General features: G+C 39.1%; 1 protein-coding gene across 1 annotated transcript; it reads right to left on the reverse strand.

The window, feature by feature from the left end:
- Nucleotides 1-209: 209 nt before the first annotated feature.
- Nucleotides 210-2,338, reverse strand: LOC111509521 (uncharacterized). Its single transcript, XM_074170764.1, has 3 exons — nucleotides 1,087-2,338; nucleotides 867-1,034; nucleotides 210-800 (listed from the first exon to the last, which is right to left on the reverse strand). Exons 1-3 carry the CDS (start codon nucleotides 1,202-1,204, stop codon nucleotides 604-606), a joined length of 483 nt encoding a protein of 160 aa, XP_074026865.1. The 5' UTR covers nucleotides 1,205-2,338; the 3' UTR covers nucleotides 210-603.
- Between the last annotated feature and the right edge of the window lie 18,393 nt (nucleotides 2,339-20,731).

Raw genomic sequence — 20,731 nt, forward strand, 5'->3', positions numbered from 1 at the left:
CACGATTATGTGCACGTGGGTTCAGTCAAGCCCTGGTATTGATTACCAGCAAATATTATTTCCTAACACCATTATTCTTAGTATTGCAGCTAAGTATGTGGAAACAACAATTTGATGTTAAAACAGTCTTTTTGAACAGGAACCTAGAAGAACGAATTTATCTAGAAACTCCTGATGGTGTGTTTGTTGACAATAGTAATGTATTAACACGTAGAGTGCCATGGTGGGTCAATGATGTCCACCAGCTGAGGGGAAAAAATAAATCTACACTGGCCGCGGTGGGTCGATATTATCCACCATGCACTTTGTAACTTCTGGCCTCGGTGGGCTTGCGTCGTCCACCAGAGCCATGCTAAATATGCAGGGAACGAACTAAGATGCTTTTAGCAAGATTTCGTCGGATTTGGTTTTTATGCTGGTGGTCAACATTGTCCACCAGAGTCAAAATATCAGTACCACATAATTTAGAAATTTGAGGTAACTGTAACTAGTTTTTGAGCGTCAATAATCAAATAGCTCTTACAACAAATATCATAAAAACAAAAAGCTAACTAAAAATGTTCATTTATTTTAATTTCGAACTGTGTATTTCGAAAAAACATTCTAAGCAAACATGTTTGTTGCACGCTTCACAACGATATTTTGTCTTCTTTGTTTTATTCTTTGCTGAATTTCTTCCCATTTCCGTGACGTTTTTTTGATAACAGTGAGAACACAATTGTCTTTTATCGGCTTCAAATAACTTGTGATCAGTATCAGAATCGGCAAATTATCGGGCAATATGGCACGTTTTAGGAGACCTGCAAATTTGTGATACATTTCATTATAAATGTAGATAAATCACTAAGAGGGAAATATCTCCTAACCTTTTATAACCTCCTCTCGGAATTTAGTTATAGACATTTTATTGTTTGTGACCCGCTGATGAAGCCAATGAGAATTGACAATTGCTGCACCACCTACTAACTCTGTGGCAAGTTTCCGGTACCATTTGACCCCACGCCTAAGCGATGAGTTATAGGCCTTCATTTGGTCTGAAAATTTCAATAGTTACAAAACGAAATATAATTTATAAATATGACTTACCCGAAATATCAATGTAGCTTTTATGTTTATTGTACTCAATGACAAACTTAGGCTTCATAATGTCTCCTCGTCGTTTATGTACAGTCACCATTTCCGGTACATACTTTGTAGTCAACATCAGGACATCCCGTTTATCTTTCCACTTTTCAACAAAAATTCCGTTGTTACTTTCCTTTGAAATAGCTTCACCCTTTTTAAGTTTTTTATTGATAACATCTTTGGGATTGTTCTTTCTATTGCTGCGTAGTGTACCTAATATGTAAGTTTTATTTATCAACAATTCTTGAGCTAGTTCCACAGATGTATAGTAATTATCAACACAAACTGTACGTCCTTTACCAAGTAATTCCTTGGTCAAATCAGTAACGACTTTTGTTGGAACAGTTATGGGGTTTTTTGATAATCATCATATAAAAAATGGTGAATTCCTGGATTGTTTTCAGAGAATATGAAGTGTTTCATATTATTTCCGGTAACGGGTCCCCAATCCACCCTGCCTAACACTTCTTCAACTGGCAAATTTTCTTCAGAATCAGATTCGAGAAAAACCGTGTTCTGCATAATAACTTCCTCAATAGTTCTCTCAATTTCATTCTCATTCTCATATACTTTAGGATCAAAGTTATTAGGTTCATTACCAGGAGTAATTTGAAGTTTTGCTTCTAATGGTCTTCGCACTGCTTCAAATATCTGGGGCTGGAAACTAGTGGATGCCATGTCCTTGCTTTGAACTGCTCGCCGACATTTTTTTGGTACTACGAACTCATCGGAGTCCGAATCTGAGTCACTTGGTTCATACTCGGAAACATCTGGTGAAAAATCCGACTCATCAGATAGCGCATCATTCCACAATTTTCTAAGTTTTTCCTGATCTTTTTCGTAAGACATTTTTTTTTAATCCACCAAACTTACTTATACCAAACAATTACAACTTGTATATGCATATAATAAGACTTATTGCAACGACTACGCCGCCTAAACTAAGCAAGAATTGACGTGAATACACCAGCTGATGTCGCCCACGCATGCCCACCGTGGCCATATTGAAAGTTCGAGTGGTTAAGGCCGCGGTGGGTCAATGGTGTCCACCAATTTTTTTATCGCATTTTTACAAAAATAAATGAATTTTGGGGTAACTCTTTGAGTTTTCTTTACGTATATGCATTTTAACATGTATACCTGAAAAAAAAATTGTGGCCAGTAGGGACTGCTAAACGGTCTTCTCGTGGTGGCACTCTACGTGTTAAAATTGAATAGGTCACTCTATGTGTTAAAGCAGGCATCAAGGTGTTGGAACAAAAGGTTGACTGAATTTTCAAAATCATTTGGTTTTGTTCACTCACATATATATATATATATATATATATAGAGAGAGAGAGAGAGAGAGAGAGAGAATAGTAGTTCGGGGATTCGGTCTGATTAGAATAAATATTTACTCTTTATATCAGGTAAAACAAATTCTAAAAACCTTCGGTATTCTTCTCGATTAAGTCTAGGTGGAAGGAAGTGAAGCCCAATGAGATGGTCACCGACAATTCCAACCCAAATATTGAGAGAAAACTGTTTTTGAAAATTATTTTCTATCAAGGCGTGTGAATTGTTTTCGGCCCAAATGTAATTGTTGTGGAAGTTAATAATTGAATTGCAATAAAAACAAGCTTCATCTGTAAACAATATTCGACTTATTTTACCGCGTAACCAATTAGAAAAAGCTAGTCTTACAGGCAACTCTCTGAGCTTGCACACGTTGCATGTGATAGGGATATAGCTGCTGGGCTCTTAACATCTGCCACACTGTGACATGGGTAATATTCAGTTTTTCAGCTATTTTACTTATTTACTTCAATCTCATTTAAAACAGCTTCTTCAATTTGAACTATTCGTACCGTTGCAGGCCTCCCAATGACAACCGTCGATCTTTTAAAGCTGCCTGTTTCAGAAAGTCGTGCATGGAGACGTATAAAAGTTCTTCTATCAGGCACTACACGCTGAGGAATTTTTTCATGGTAAATGCGTCTTGCAGCATTCGAGTTTCCGTGAGTTCCATAACAGAAATGCATATCTGCCATTTCACTGTTAGTACAGAATCAGATTCGAGAAAAACCGTGTTCTGCATAATAACTTCCTCAATAGTTCTCTCAATTTCATTCTCATTCTCATATACTTTAGGATCAAAGTTATTAGGTTCATTACCAGGAGTAATTTGAAGTTTTGCTTCTAATGGTCTTCGCACTGCTTCAAATATCTGGGGCTGGAAACTAGTGGATGCCATGTCCTTGCTTTGAACTGCTCGCCGACATTTTTTTGGTACTACGAACTCATCGGAGTCCGAATCTGAGTCACTTGGTTCATACTCGGAAACATCTGGTGAAAAATCCGACTCATCAGATAGCGCATCATTCCACAATTTTCTAAGTTTTTCCTGATCTTTTTCGTAAGACATTTTTTTTTAATCCACCAAACTTACTTATACCAAACAATTACAACTTGTATATGCATATAATAAGACTTATTGCAACGACTACGCCGCCTAAACTAAGCAAGAATTGACGTGAATACACCAGCTGATGTCGCCCACGCATGCCCACCGTGGCCATATTGAAAGTTCGAGTGGTTAAGGCCGCGGTGGGTCAATGGTGTCCACCAATTTTTTTATCGCATTTTTACAAAAATAAATGAATTTTGGGGTAACTCTTTGAGTTTTCTTTACGTATATGCATTTTAACATGTATACCTGAAAAAAAAAATTGTGGCCAGTAGGGACTGCTAAACGGTCTTCTCGTGGTGGCACTCTACGTGTTAAAATTGAATAGGTCACTCTATGTGTTAAAGCAGGCATCAAGGTGTTGGAACAAAAGATTGACTGAATTTTCAAAATCATTTGGTTTTGTTCACTCACATATATATATATATATATATATATATATATATATATATATATATATATATATATATATATATATATATATATATATATATATATATATATATAGAGAGAGAGAGAGAGAGAATAGTAGTTCGGGGATTCGGTCTGATTAGAATAAATATTTACTCTTTTTAGCTGCCCGAGCTTTCGCTAATGTTTATTAGCTTTATCGAGGGCTGTAATAAAAAGGAATAATAAATATATATATATATATAAACATAAAACATAAAACGGATAAAACAGAATACCTGTAAGAAGTCTTCAACATCAAAAACATCAAAATGACAACTTTTTGACATTGAATAATGTGAAATATTTTTTCAAATTTTTTATTATCGTTTATTATTGTGATTTATACTGTGTTAATATTACAGGATGTATTCAGATTTATATTTTTTGTTAGTAAAAATGAATAAATTTTGCTGAGGTTGTCGATGTCTGTCTTTTTGTTGATATTGTTTTCTTTAATTTTGATTTCAGCCATTTCCAGAAATTGCCTTTTATTTGAATCTGGTTCGAAATGGAGAATTTTGGTGTTAGTATAATTGGCTGAATGATCATTATCTAGAACGTGTTGTGTGAGTGCACAAGAATTTCGTTTTAAATATGGTTCATTCGACAAAAGAACGCAGGATAGTGGTCGCCATCAAGAAGTACGCACACCACAGCTTGAGGAAGCAGTACTTAATTTGATTGAAGAACAACCTACTTCCAGTACTAGAAAGATTGCTTTCCAGCTAAATATTGATCATATGACGGTATTTCGAATTTCAAAGGAACAACTCTTATACCCTTTTACCATCTGCAACGAGTACAGGCACTGTTACCGCGAGACTTTCCGAACCGTCTTGAATTTTGCAATTGGATGCTGGAAATGATTAGAAAAAATTGTGACTTTCTGAAGACGATAGAATTCACAGACGAATGTAGTTTTTCTCGGGACAAAATTATTAATTTTCATAATTACAATTCATAATTGCAATCTCAGCCTCGAAGGCTGAGGGATGACACCCCAGAAACCGCCTTGATGGGCTTTTGTCTCCGACCCCCTTCATGGCTCTCGCAAGACTCCGCCGAACCTTATGTCTTCTCTGCCTTTCAAAAAGCCAGGAAGAAATCACGGGTGCTTCGTCCCCCCGTTTCTCAAACCGTTCTTTGTAACAGTTGCCCACGTGCGACGGAAGTCACCAGAAAATCTATTTTCGCTGAATTGACAAAACTCACGATTTCAATGCTTATTTACATCCTGAGCTACATGACAAATATATCTGACTGATGTGTATCTTTTCAAAACACGGGTGTTGATTAAGTATGTACCATAAGTTTAACAGACGATTCTTGTAAGACGAAATGTTCATATAAACATGGGTCCGCAAATCCTTTGTTCTCAAGATACAGAGTGTTAAAATAAAAATTAAAAAAAAGTTATTCGTAATTATCTTGAATATCCTTTGCCTAATTCTGTTGTAATTTGGCAATGGTATTCATAACATTAAGGAGCTAATTTTGCCCGAACGTGATTCAATTTACTAAGTCCAGTGGCGTCTCGAGCGGGATTTGAACGAATATTTTTGACTTAAAAATGTACGCCACTGACTTTTGTGCAATTTTAATTATTTTTTTGGATTAGGCAATCAGAAATACAACATTTTTGTCTCATTAATTTTTTTCGTATCTTGCTTAGTTTTTAGGAAAAGTAAGTCGACCTAATTGCATAACTCTGGACCTCACAAGAAATTATATGGGGAATTAAATGTTTCTTTTGGAAATTATTATTTTTTCAATTTTTCATTACTAATTATGTAACAATAGCAACAAATATTAACATCTAGACTGAAGACTTGCACTTAATTAAGTGTTGGAAATGGCCTCCTTCAGCTTCAATACAATCGTTTAGTCTCCGCATAATTGAATTTCGCACTCTTCTGAAAATACCCGGCGTATTTTTCATTATGTGACATGAATTAATGATTTTATTCCGTAAATCCTCTTCACTTTGAATATCAGTTTTGTATACCAACGTTTTAAGGTGTCCCCAGAGGAAATAATCTAAGGGATTCATTTCGGGTGAGCGAGGTGGCCATGGGTGTGGGCCTGCTCTACCAATCCAGCGATTATGGTAATTTTCATTCAAAAATTGCCGTGCCACTACACTGAAGTGTGGTGGAGCACCATCGTGCATGTACCACATACGAAATCTTTCCATGACTGGAATTTCTTTTATGAGTCCAGGTAAAACAAATTCTAAAAACCTTCGGTATTCTTCTCGATTAAGTCTAGGTGGAAGGAAGTGAAGCCCAATGAGATGGTCACCGACAATTCCAACCCAAATATTGAGAGAAAACTGTTTTTGAAAATTATTTTCTATCAAGGCGTGTGAATTGTTTTCGGCCCAAATGTAATTGTTGTGGAAGTTAATAATTGAATTGCAATAAAAACAAGCTTCATCTGTAAACAATATTCGACTTATTTTACCGCGTAACCAATTAGAAAAAGCTAGTCTTACAGGCAACTCTCTGAGCTTGCACACGTTGCATGTGATAGGGATATAGCTGCTGGGCTCTTAACATCTGCCACACTGTGACATGGGTAATATTCAGTTTTTCAGCTATTTTACTTATTTACTTCAATCTCATTTAAAACAGCTTCTTCAATTTGAACTATTCGTACCGTTGCAGGCCTCCCAATGACAACCGTCGATCTTTTAAAGCTGCCTGTTTCAGAAAGTCGTGCATGGAGACGTATAAAAGTTCTTCTATCAGGCACTACACGCTGAGGAATTTTTTCATGGTAAATGCGTCTTGCAGCATTCGAGTTTCCGTGAGTTCCATAACAGAAATGCATATCTGCCATTTCACTGTTAGTACATGTTGAACCATGATTTACAAAAATGGTTCGAAAAATAACCACTAAACACACTTTTTATAACAATTATAAATTGAAAGCTTATTAAGTTGATAACAACTGTCAAGTTGTTCATCTAGACGCCCAGGCTAGACGGTTGTATTGAAGCCGAAGGAGGTCATTTCCAACACTTAATTTAGTGCAATTCGTTAGTCTAGATGTTAATGTTATTTAATATTTGTTGTTATTGTTACATAATTAGTAATGAAAAATTATAAAAATAATAATTTCCAAAAGAAACATTTAATGCCTCATATTATTCCTTGTGAGGTCCAGAGATATGCAATTAGGTCGACTTTTTTTCATAAAAAGTTGCTGTGAGATCTGATTCTATCGAACACGCTTTCTGCGTGTTCTCTCATATACACGTCCACATATTGCGTGTCCAGGTCTAAGTCTCTATTATAGTTGCCTACGTGGTCATGTTAGATGTAGCCTGGGAATTCTAGGTCTTCTAACTGGAACCACAAATGTGCGGTTGGCTTCTGTTGTTGACTCCGTGCGTATGTGTTGTTTCCTGCTTTCGGCAAACAAGTGTTGCCCATCTTCACACTTGGCTGCACCGCGCTGATGAGGCCAATAGCCAGAAACACGTGTCCACGTGTATATATATATATATATATATATATATATATATATATATTAATATATATATATATATATATATATATATATATATATATATATATATATATATATCTATTTGGGATATACTACGGTGCGTTTACGGCGGCCCTTACGCTCGCGTTCATAAACGACTGTATCTGCTTCCTGTTTGTATGTGCGCACTGGCCCCAGGCAGTGCAGGCATACAGTATTATGAGCATGAGGACGGTTTTGATCATTAGCAACTTCACTTTCAACCCCATGTTGCTTTTGCGTCCTATGATAGGTGCCAGTCGTTGTCTATCAGTGCCAGTCATTGAACTGAATACCAATACACGACCTGGTATTCATTTTTCATAAAATGTGTCTGGTAAACAGGAATAATTAAAATTGGGAATTAAAATGCCTGGAGGACATTAGTTCTCGGAAATATTTGTATTGTAAGACTATCATAAATCTTTGAAATAAAATGGACAGATTACGCCGATAGTCGTCTTCATCTTAATCAGGTTGGAAACTTTTCCCCTACTCTTTCAACTGTCTCTCGTCGAAAGGACGAGTGGTTCATAACTTAGAGTGTTTTGGTGGCGGCATAAAGGTCAATGACATCTATGCCGCTCTGGCCTTGTGTACCCCTTCCTGACTGGGGTATTGATGAACAAACTGTTCATTTTAACAGACGTCGTGGGGCCTTCACTCAACCGAGCGACGGGGCCTTCTGAATGGAGTGGGTTCGTCTATAGTGTAATCTACAGCTTCCCTTACTAATGGGTTATCATGAGATTCCGCTGACTCGAAAACTCTCTGATTCCTCAACTGAATGGACTGCTGTATAGTTAACAGCTTCAAATCTCTGCATATGGCTTCATTCCGCACGAACCATGGAGCATTCACCAGCATCCTGAGAAGTTTGTTTTGCAATCTCTCCAGAATGGAGAGGTTTGTCGGAGCGGTTTGTCCCCAAGCGCCTGAAGCATACATAATGACAGGCTTGAACATCGTGTTATATAGTAAAATCTTATTTCTAAGATTGGGCTTTGACTTTCGGTTGATCAGAGGATAGAGTTTGGCTATCCTCATTTGTACTCTGTCCTTGATGTAATCAATGTGATTTACCCAGGTGAGTCGGTGGTCTACTCAAAGTCCTAGGTATTTGACTCGCGTTTGCCATTCGATCTCCCTGCCTGAAATCGTGACTCTTGTATCTGGAGAAACGTTGCGCCTTCCCAAATCTATCGCCTTAGTTTTTCCTGGGTTCACCCGAATCTTTCGTACCAGGTACCAGCGTTCGAGGTCGTCCAATGCGCGTTGCATGTAGACGACCACCAACCCCCGTCCCATGGAAGAAGCGAGGAGAGCCGTATCATCGGCGTATAGGGAAACCTGCACGTGATCAAACCTCGGAAGGTCGCTCACGTAAAGGCTGTACAGTAGTGGAGACAACACAGCTCCTTGAGGCACTCCACCTTGGATTTCCCTGAACGGAGACAGGGTTCCTTCAACTCGGACCTGAAATGATCTGCCCTTCAGAAAGGACCTAATCCACCGGATCAGGCCCCGAGGCAGGTCGAAATCGAGCATTTTGTGTAATAAGCTTTCGTGCCATACTCGGTCGAAGGCTTTTGAAATGTCCAGGAGGACGAGAGGGACTGTCTTCCTGTTGTTAAGCTCTAAGATGGAGTTTTCGACCAGTCTCAAGGCCTGTTACTCGGTGGAGTGTGCCCTCCTGAAACCGAATTGTTCGTTAGGCAGAACATGTTGGTTTTCAACTTCTTCAGTTAGCCTTTGTAGCACAACACGTTCAGCCAGCTTATCCGTTGAGCAAAGCAGACTAATTGGACGATGATTCTGGGGAAACAGCGGGTTCCGGCCCTGTTTCGGAATCATGACAACTACGGCATGCTTCCATCTTCGGGGGAAGTATCTGAGGGCGATTGAGCTGTTTACGATGTCCAACAGATATCTAATAAAGTTCTCCGGGAGCTGCTTCAACAACCTATTGTTTATTGAATCAATTCCTGAAGTCTTTTTGGGTTTGGAGGCTCTGATGTACCTCTCAGTTCTTCCTCCGAAGCTGGACGGATCACATCGTCATCATTCTCCCTGAGGATACGCTGAACTCGCTGTTCCAGCCGGATATCACGGTCAATATCATCATCTGGATCAACGTTAAGTTGGAACTGATTTTCCATTGTATCTGCAAAGGCTAGCGCCTTCTCGGCGGAGGAGTAGCAGATGCCGCGCTGTCCATGAAGACGGGAGGGAGCAGTTTTCCTCTTCTCGAGTCTGCGGGTGACTCGCCATAGCTCATCATCCCCAGGTTCGAGAGATTCCAAACACTCACTCCACCTCTCGTTTCTATAGTCAGTGATGGCCTGTTGAACTTGGTTGGCCATCCTGCTAGCAGCAGTCTTGTCCCCAGGATAGAGGGTCCGCTGTTAAACTCGTCTGAGTCGATTCCTCTCCCGGATAAGATTCTTTATCCTGGGAGGAAACTCATTATAGCTTCGCAGAGGACACTCTGTCCTGGTTGTGGCTGCGCGGAAAGCGTTGTTCACAGACAGTTCAAAATCTGCCACTGCCACGTCGAGACCGTTGCGAGTTTGAAGTGCCTCGCGGTCTGTAGGTGTCTCCACTAGAAGAGCCTTGAATGCTTCCCAATCCGTGGATGATCTCAAGCGATAGTCCTGGGGAGGGGGATCATCTCCCAGCATCAGGATGACTGGATTATGATCCGAGTCTGATTCCGACAAAGGGTACACTTCGCAGGACATGGAGACGTTCCTGAGTAGTGCGATATTAAGCACGTCAGGTCTGTTATTCCCACGGTAGAACGTAGGCTCACCTGGACCCATCACTCAATACTCATGCCTGTCAGCATGCGCATGGAGCGCTCGGCCGTTCGCATTGGTGATTCTGCTCCACAGATTGTGCTTGTCGTTGAAGTCACCAGCAGCAATTGTGGGGGTATATGTCGACAGCTGCAGTTCATCCAGTGATTCTGAGATTAGTCTATGACGACCTCTTCCCAGTTGGAGTTCAACGCCCACGACTTCCGTGCCGTGTAACTGGTCCGAGTCAATGCCGAATTGTACGTGAGGAAGATTACTTTTGACAAAAATGCCAACTCCTCCTCCAGCACGTCCAACTCGTTCTCTATGGTAGAAACCACAGCGGAGCAGATGTCATTAACTTTCGACGAATTAGGACTGTTGGATGCTGTAGTCGGCTTAGCGGAGGTGTTGCCGCTCTTTGCCGCTCCTGCATAGCTCAACCCCGGACGCGTGCTAGATGCACCAGCAGGACGTCTCCCAGATGTGGATGCATTCTGGGGGGCACTTGCGGCCACCTTGGTCCTCCTGCGAACCTTGGGGAACTCAGAACAACCCCGGTAGTTCGCAGTATGCACCCCTTTGCAATTATTGCATTTCGGAGGTTCGACTCTTGGTTTTTTTACATTCACCGGAAAAGTGTCTGCCGGCGAACTAAACACAAATGGGGATGGCTATGTCCTCTGGCTATGTTCCTCTGGCTATGTCCGAACCGCTGACATCGGTGACACTGCCCGACCAGTGTCCTCTGATGTTGGGACTCAACCTTAACTTTGACGTTAAGGAGTTCCCTTTCGTCGTATATATGTTTCTGGTTTTGGCTCACTTGAACCAAAACCAGAGGAAGTGGGCGATCCCCGCGCATCATCCTGGAGACAGATGTTGGCTGGAAACCCTTCTCCATCAAAGCATCCTCGATGTCAGCGGTTTCCAAATGTTCTGGTATTCCTCTGAAGACAGCTCTAATTTGTCTGTTTTCAGGAAGGGTGTACGTGAGGTGGGGGATTTTTCTCCCACCAGGAGTTTGGACATTTTCCTGTAGTCCTCGATAGTGGAAGGCTGGACCTTAATACCGTCAGCCAAGTTCACCGCTTTTGTATAGCTAATTTTGTGTAGGGTAGCTAATTTCGTAAATTTGACCCACTTATCCTTCTGATGAAAGACAATTGGGGGGACACGTGATTTTTTGACGTTTTGTGGCGCCTCAGATCGCGGAGGGATGGGAGAGACATTTCCCTGAGTGTTTTGGTTTCCAACCTGATCTTGATTTTGTTCTGGCTGTCTAGAGCCACCCTGTATGGTCGTCACGGTAATGTCTGACTTGTTTTCGATTTCATCGACAGACATTTCACCTTCTCCGTCTACGGAGGATTCAGTAGTGGAAAGTTCCGACTCTGAGGTGCTATTTTTGGCTTCGTCACGAAACTTTGTTTTTCTGAGTACCCTTTTGGGTTTGGTGCTGGTTCTTTTATTAGCCGGGACGGCTGGTTTAGTCAGAAGAGGAGGAAACTCCTCTGAAAATCGTCTCTTTTTGTTAGCCGGTTCTTGCGGCTTGTTTACATCTACTTGTATTAAAACAGGCTTGCAGAGGGAGTGGCACAGTCAGAAGTATCTATGAGGGATACTCTCCGTGGCAGACGCTCAAGAAGCTCTTTGACTCCTGTTGGGGGGTAAGAGGGCGTCCGAACTACCGCTCCGGGTCTGCCCTTTAATAACTCTGATGGGCTCAGGCCTAGGCGATCAAGTAATAAACCCATAAAGGTAATTACTTCACTCCTATCCCTGGACATCAAGCTGTCGAGCAGTTCCTCCATACTGCTACTAATATCTCACTCCCTGTATAATCCCAAGGGCGATCGATATGATGAACAGTCTCGCAAAATGATAAATTAGAACGTACTCACCAGAAGTCCGGAGGGTTCTTGCACACAATAACCAACGCACTACACTATTACGAGAGATAACCACCGGTATTTTGGCTGATCATCAACCAGAAACACTGGTAAAATTATCAATTTCTTCGCAGCGAAAATTTAACGTGATGTCACTTTGACAGCTAACGTCACTCTCATGTATGTTGGACAGATTATTCGTTCTGAACCGGATTAAATAAGGTTTTTGGAATTACCAGATTCTTAGATAAAAAAACGCATTTCTACAGGATGATACTGAAGGGTGAAACCTATCAAAATTTTATAGTGCCCTACCGAAAGCCAGTATTTGAGGTAGGGTAGAGGACTGGTAAGCTCAGTGGAGACGGGTGGTTTGTATTTCCTACTTTACAAATAATTAAAAATAATTTGGCTGGTGACGAAATTGGGTGTCAGAAGAAAAAGGCAATAATCAAAGAAATATTGGTGGTAGGTACTCATCCGATTCGTTAGCTTTCCTCGCTTTTTTACTGCAGCCTGGGAAGTTGAAACTGCACTCCCCTAACTTCCAGTAAGTAGTGGAACTGTCAGAAATTCCTTTATTACGTTATCCAACGGCATAAAACAAAAAAGGCCTAGAGGATAGACAGAACACTATAACTCTAGAATACTTTATCAACTATTTTATCCATACCTTTGATGAAGGGTGGCCTCAGAGTCTGATTTCAGCTTTGTATCCCCTTTAAAAGAGGTAATAACAACTAAGCTCACAACACTAGTTGTTAAAAAATGGAACACGGCAATTCAATCCCCAATCGTGGATAATAGTAATGAAAAATAATCCAGAACTCGTATTTTCACATTCACTAAATGAACACACTGTGCTCCTGCCTGAAATCTTTTACTACTGATTCACATTTTAAAATGTTGGAAAGGGTCAAGGCTCCCGTTCACGAATCAAAATATTTAATAACATTGTTGAACTTCTTTGTCCCACTCATGAGAATATTTCACCTAATTTGGCAGCTAATTGTCGGTGATTGATGCGGAGCGATATTTAAAGTTGACGAGACATCGAGAAACGTAACTAGTTGCGAACTTTGTAGAACAATGACCTTGATATAATTTATCGAATATGCGAAACAAACAGACAACCAATCTAAGAGAAATTATACTGTAACAATACAATTCAAAAACAACAATATTTTCACTGCCCAATTGAAAGTATAAATATTGATCTTACAGATTTTGAATGTAAGACTTTTCTTTGGAAAATGTTGTAGTCTCTGAGGATTTTTTTTCCAATTTTGAATACCTGCAACTATTTTTGAGATATTTAAAAACCGGTATACATGAGATAAAACTGGAACTTCACGCGTAGAATGAATTCAAAACAGACAGTGTTTCCCAAATACTAGAACTGCAATACTCTTCTCGACGCGAATCTCATCAACCAAGTTGGCGTCTTCATCTCGTGGAGTTATTAAATTAGGTTACATTCTCATACATCAAAATATTGCAAGAGATGTAATTCAGTTCTATATATTAGGTTGTTTCACAAGTTTTGATCGTTTTATAGTTTTATAGTGAATCACACCAGCCGCTGATCACTTTACAGTAACCATGGTCTTTTTGTGGTGAGTTTTCGCCATTGAGATGCGTCTGGGTGGCTCATCGGTGGCCAACCACTGTCCTGAACGTGTCCTGTTGTCGTGAAGGATCCACTTACTTCATCACACATGACAATCCGATACAAAAAAGATCGTTTTGGTTGCGCAAAAGCAACTAAGGTTGGTGCACCAACTTTCGAATTTTTTGGCCTTTCCAATACGTTTTGAAGCATCAAAAACCCATGCACCGTTTGTGATGGGTCAGTCTACATTAGGGTCCTCAAATCCTCGTCCTGGATTACCTGTAGATCGACCACTTCGGGGCTCATATTCCAGGCTGAAATCTCCGGATCGAAGTTTCGTAAACCAACGTGAACCAGTACGTCCATTCACTACCATTGTCAAATGTCTGGTAAATTTTTCGGACTGTTTCGGCAGCGCTTTGGTTCAATTTGAATTCGGAAAGAAAAATTGGCTGAAAATCGCCTAACCATATCAGAGTAATGAGCTGAAAAATGGAAAAATTAAAATTTGGGAAAAATCAACAGCGTGAATGTGTAAGATACAAAATTGTCTATCGATCAGTATATACCATGACTTTATAAAGTCAATATTTGTTGAGATATTGAGCTACAAAAATACATAACATTAAAACGGACAAAACTTTGGAAACAACCTAATATCTATACTGAAGATCATATTTTGACGTTTCTGGCAATTCTACGTGCATTTTGGAAAACATGCGTGCTTACGTTATTTGTTGAAAAATTACTAAATAAAATTTTTACTACAAATTGTAAAACATAAAATTTCAGCAATAATGCCAATCAGATGCGCGAAAACAATATTGAAATTTTAAGAAATATATCATAAATTTTTTGTTGTTCCATTTCTATTTCAACAAAAGTCTTACAGAAAATACTGTTTTTGAGAGCTCCAAAATTATGCACGTTTCCAATTTACATTAAGGTATATACCTATATATTATTTCCTGCTTTAAGGAAATTCTTCGTTTTTATTTATATTTCAACTTTTTTTTCGAGCATGCTCCTCTTGAAGAATCCCCTGAATCCGCCACTGTGAGAGAAAGATTTAAACACATCTCCAATTCCTACATTCTTTCCCAGACGTCCATCGACAGTCTAGAGAAGGGAGAATGTGTAATTTTGCCCCTTCCACTTTCATCTCTGCGACCCTCTCTCTCCTCTTTAGGAATGTTGGGAATTGTTTCGATGCTGATGGACTTCGAAACCTGTAATTATTAGTCTGTTTAGTTTGTTAATGTTTCAGGGTTCATTTTAGTCGAGTCGGTTGCATTGTTTCTGGGTACTTTTAACATCCGTTTCTAAGTGAAATTACTTTCGTTTGTAAGTGAAATACTTGGTAACTATTTGTTTAATGTATTGAACTTTGCATTGAAGTTACTAAAACCAGGAAAGTTTGGCCAGTTGGACAAGGTAAGCACATTTGATGGTTTACATAATATTTCTAACATTTCAATAGTTCATGACTATATTCTCTTGTTGCTGAAGAAATTGCAGAAGGCTTACTGAATTTTTCCTTATCGTGATGAGCAATCCTTTGAAAATTCGAAAGAATTCAAGTTTTATTTACACAGGGTAGCGAGTTTTTATATTTTTAGATCGTTTCCGCGTTTTTTGTTTCGTCCAATTTAAGAAGTTTCAAAGCTTCTCTGACAAATAGGTGGAATTTTTAACATTTTCGACATTTGAATAGCATATGCTGCATGTCTGAAATCAGCAAAAAAATCAAATTCAATTCGAACTGTATGCGAGGCTGACAAGTGCGAGTTTGCATGTTTTTTCTCTCTCTTCGAGAGTGATGTTTCCGTCATTGTGATGGCAAAGTAGTTGAATGTGATACCAAAAAGTAACGGCAGAATTCGGTTTCAATATTTGTCAATATTTTAGTTACAAAAAGTGATAGATATAATTATCGATCGTTATTTAAAAATAATATATTAAAAAAAAATTCTTTCAGAATGTTTTGTCCAAATACGACGGAAAAAGTGAATCTGAATAAGCGCGTGCACAGCTAAAATTATCTCCCACAGTGGTCGTTGTGACAATATACATTTTCTTGAAGTAATTTAATTGATTTTTTCCAATATTTCATTCTGTACCTGCTGATGGAGATATTTTCATAATCTTTATTCATGGAGAATGTAAATAAATGTGCCTGAAGATTTTTTAAATTATGGCTACAACTGATATATCAAAATTGCTACAGATATAATTGTTTAAAAAAAATCACATCTTGATCATTTTCAAATAATCTATATCTTTCAGGTACTGTAAGTTAAGAGTTGGTTTTCGAAAAATAAGTTTTTAAAAAGTTTATTTTATTCAAAAACACGTGTTACAATAAGGATGTATCAAGTCAGACTGAATATAAAAATGAAAATTCTCATAGGAATAAAAATGCAAGTTCATCTTCGTCAGCGGTGTCGAGTATCGCTGACCCATCATGAACCTTGTCGATTCTCCGTGGATTCAGATTGTAACTTCTCCATCCCCTGAAGAAGTTTTATGAGGGTGGAATAAAACTTGAGTCCTGGTAGCTGGTACTGGTGGTGTTTCAGAGATCCTCTGGCATCGTAGGGTGTGACGGAATTTGAATACCAAAATTCCAATTACCGCTGTAGCAATTATGAATACAGGGGTAGTCCAAAAGTGTGTACTATCGACTGGAATATCCTCAAAACCTAGGGGTTGCAATAGGCTTTGTTCGTGAATTTTGTGAAGTTCATCTAAGGGGATTTTTTCTAGCTGGATAGGTAGCATCTTCTTCTCATGTGGTATTGAAATTGTTCGGACTTTTGGCAAGGCTAGGGGCTGCTCGTATGTGAAGCCCTTGGAATTGATGTAGTTGGCTTCAGGTGTCTCAAATCCGCATCCTGGAGGCACTTCTATAAGGTAGGTGCCGTGCAATTCCTGCATTCCGGGAGTGGAACATTCAGTAGATATTTTTGTTGGCTTTGGGAATATACCAACATAGTGAGCTGGTGTGATTTCCTCTATCAGGGTACCCTTTATTGAAACCGGAACTTGTTGGCATCTGGCTTCATCTTCAGAGATGTGTAAAATTTGGGAAATGCAATCTCGTAGCTGAATGTCGCCTCGAATGATTGGAATTTGGCAAAGGAATCCAGGGTTGATCTTCTTGCATGGTCTCTGCGAATAGTGGTGTAGTCCAGTATTCAATGTCAGATACGGAGCTGGAGGGATGATTGTGGTAAAGTTACTAGTAGGGATTGAATATAAATGGAAATGTGTAAATTTTTCCGGGTGGAGGAGAGGAAAGTGCAGAACAAACACGATTATTGCATTGGAATAATAAGCATCGACAGTGATCAAATCGTAATATTTCCTGAAGTCTTCTGGTTTGGTATAGAATAGTTGGCTAGTTGTATGGTGTCGAGCCATCGTCTGAATTATCGTGTTCATTTCGGTTGGCTGTATGATGTTATTATACAAGGTATTAGTTTTTGCAAACACAATTGCATTTTCCAGGTCCGTCAGCAGCTGTAAGGTTATTTGCAATGACAAATTTAGTTGGTCTAAAACATTCCTGATCTCCATAAAGTGATTGAAATCGAATGTTATTGTATCGATTTCTTTATTAATTCTATCAATTTTCTTGGAGATTATATCGTCGTTATGCCTGATAAGTGACACGGTTTTATTGAAATTCTCTATGAGTGAGGTGGTGAGAGATATGTGCTGGTTCAATCTTTGTAGAATGTTATATCTACCCTTCTGTAGTGATGCTATTGCTTGGTCATACCGCTGAGCATCTTCTTGATCTAAATTTCCGGATATTGATTTTATGATGCTGCCAAGTCCGTTGATTAGACCTCTTTTGGTTCTGTGGGATGGGTTGATGCTGTGAAATTTTTGATATACAATTTTCAGTTGATATTTCAGTGCTTGATTGAAATTGATGAGTCCTTCTAGGTAGGGGTAACTCGGGCCGTTTGTGAGGGTTTCAGTGATGTCATCGAATTGCTTTTGTATTAGATCGATTTCTTCGGCAATCGGCGTCAAGTTATAGTAGTGCAGGAAGTCGTGAATGCTAGTCTGGATCCTGGCTTCTCCCAGCTTTAGGGGAAGAATTCCCGGGTTGTCTTTGAGATCTTGAATTCGAATTTCTAGACCCAATGCGAGGGTGCACCTGTAAAACCATTTTCTTGTTATGTTTTGGGATGTGTTTTATATTCTTTTTATGAACAGTAGTATAGGGTGTAGCTACTGTTACTTTTTTGTTAGATTCAACTACACGTGGTACAAATCTAGGTAAAAGCTTATTTCGAACACCTGTTGTTTTGGTATAAATTTTTGTGCTAGGTGAGTAGGCTACAGGATGGTGTCTGCTCTCATTTCGTTTATTTATAGTCCTTTCTTTCAGTTTGACAGCTTTTTCATTGATTTTTTGGTAGACAGCTTTTGTTTTATCTCGATGTTGTTGCATGTAGTTGTTCAGTAGAATCCTTTCTATGTCGATATCAAAGGGGTCCTTACTGTCGAAGTGTCCATTGAGAACATCGATGGGCTTTTGTCCTGTTACTGAATGGATTGTATTGTTATAGCCTAATAGTGCATAAAGCATTTGTTGCTTGATGTTCAGCTGTTTCTTATTTTGCAATAATAATCGTAAATGTTCTATAATGGTCGAGTGAAAACGTTCAATCATTCCATTTGATTGTGGACTCTCCGGGGTTGTGTGGTGGATCAAAATTTTATGTGTATCCACAAATTCTTGTACAAGGCCGTTTTTGAATTCGGTGCCACTGTCTGAGACAATGATATGTGGTAAACCATGGTGAGTAACGAATATCAGCAATGCTTTCAATATGTTAATGGCATTGGCTCCTTCTAATGGATAGGCTTGTCCATATTTTGAAAAGGCGTCCACAATTGTTAAAAATTTCTGTCCATCTGCCTGAAAGGTGTCTAGGTGAATAATTTCGAGAGGTTTACTTGGTGTAGGAGTTATCATAAATTTGGGTTTTGGTGGGTTTCTGTCATACTTATTCATTTGACATGTTTCGCACATATTGATGTATCCTTCAATGTCTTTTTTCAAAGTTGGCCAGTAATATTTTCTTCGTACTCGCAATTCAGTTTCATTTATTCCACGATGGTTTGACTTCCCTTCGTGGTAGTTTCGAATTATTATTTGTTGTTGATCTTCGTTGTTAACATCTTCCAAGATTTCATTGCATTTTACCAAATCGAAGGCAGTGTTTCTGAAAATTTTCTGAAGAATATTGCAGGTTGACTTATATTGGGTATCTGGGTCGAAATATACAGCATGTTTGACTTTTGGTGGAATATAGTCTTTGAAGAATTTCACAATATTTTCTTCTTTTGCATTCATACCAATTTGAACATGAATTCGTTTTTTATTTGCGAACGCTTGTTCTATACAGATTGGCCCTGGGTTATAATGGACAAATGTCATTTTTATCTGGTTACTGTAATAATTGAGAGGCTTTTCTGATATTGGAATTGTGAATTCCGGTTCTTCTTGAGTTGTGTGTATGGTTCTGTTACTTCCTTCGTTTTCAGGTTGGTTGAGGTCATTTATAACTTCGTCAGCTGTGTCAGTTGATGATGTCCTTTTTGGGTGGTCGAGGTCGGGATTTTCGTCAGCTGTATCGGTTGATGATGTTCTTTTCTGTTGAAGACGGTCGGGATTTTCGTCTGCAGTGTCAGTAGCGGAGGTGTCTTCGCTGATTCTTCTTTGAGATTGGTCGGTAACGGTATTTTCAGATGGTGCATTGTTGTATAACGAAGCATTTTCTTCAAGTTCTTTGTTGAAATTTTCTATGTATTCTTTCAAACTGAAGGCTTCTTTGGTGTGTACTTCTATTCTTGAAAGGGCATCAGCGTTCGTATTGCTTTTTCCTTTCTTGTAAACGACTTCATAGTCGAATTCTTCTAACTTCAATCTCCATCTCACAAGTTTGGAATTTGGATCTTTCAAAGAGAAAAGCCATTGTAGAGGGCGGTGATCGGATAAGATTTTGAATTTTTGGCCAAATAGGTACGGTCTAAAGTACTTAGTCGCCCACACCATAGCAAGCATTTCCTTTTCTATGGTTGTGTAATTTTGTTCGCTTTCGTTCAACGTACGAGAGGCATATGCAATTGGTTTGTCCTTTCCAACAGGTCCTTGCGATAGGATAGCACCTATAGCAAAATTGCTGGCATCCGTCGTGAGATTGAATGGTTTTGTGAAGTCGGGATATTGTAGAAGCGGTTCGTTTACTAGAAGATTTTTGCATGTTTCGAAACATTCTATGAATTTCGGTGTATGCTCAATTTTCTGGTTTTTCTTAAGACAGGAGGTGAGTGGTTTGGTTATTTTTGCGAAGTCCTTGATGAATTTTCTATAATATCCCAGGAGTCCTAGGAATCCTTTGATTTCTTTGGTTGTTCGGGGTATAGGATACTTTAAGATTGCCTCAATTTTTTGGGGATTTGGTCGAATTCCTTCTGAAGTGATGATGTGTCCCAAAAATGCTACTTCCCTTTGCAAAAACTCTGATTTGTCTAGTTGAACCTTGAGATTTGTTTCCCTGAACCTTTCGAAGACTTTGGAGAGGTTGATCATATGCTCTTGCAATGAAGTTGAGTACACAATTATGTCGTCCATATATGTAAGACATATTTTTCCTTGTAGACCCTTCAAAACGTTATCTATAACACGTTGAAAGGTAGCTGGAGCTGATTTCAATCCAAACGGCATCCTGGTGTATTCGTAGTGCCCATGCTCCACTGTGAAGGCTGTTTTTGGAATATCCTCTTCTGCCATCTCAATCTGGTGGAAGCCACTCGCTAGGTCCAAAGTAGTGAAGTATTGGCACCTTCC

This window comes from Leptinotarsa decemlineata, unplaced genomic scaffold (assembly GCF_025532065.1).
Source record: "Leptinotarsa decemlineata unplaced genomic scaffold, Ldec_3_MD MMD2_P_RNA_scaffold_9, whole genome shotgun sequence".
In the NCBI taxonomy this organism is placed as follows: Eukaryota; Metazoa; Arthropoda; class Insecta; order Coleoptera; family Chrysomelidae; genus Leptinotarsa; species Leptinotarsa decemlineata.

Bases quoted from the DNA above. Each gene is read 5' to 3' on its own strand.
- LOC111509521 (XM_074170764.1), bottom strand. From the start codon at position 1,204: ATGTTGACTACAAAGTATGTACCGGAAATGGTGACTGTACATAAACGA. The intron at 1,035-1,086 runs GTAAGTCATATT...TGAAATTTTCAG, and splicing joins AAGCTACATTGATATTTCGG to ACCAAATGAAGGCCTATAAC. The intron at 801-866 runs GTTAGGAGATAT...ACAAATTTGCAG, and splicing joins CCGAGAGGAGGTTATAAAAG to GTCTCCTAAAACGTGCCATA.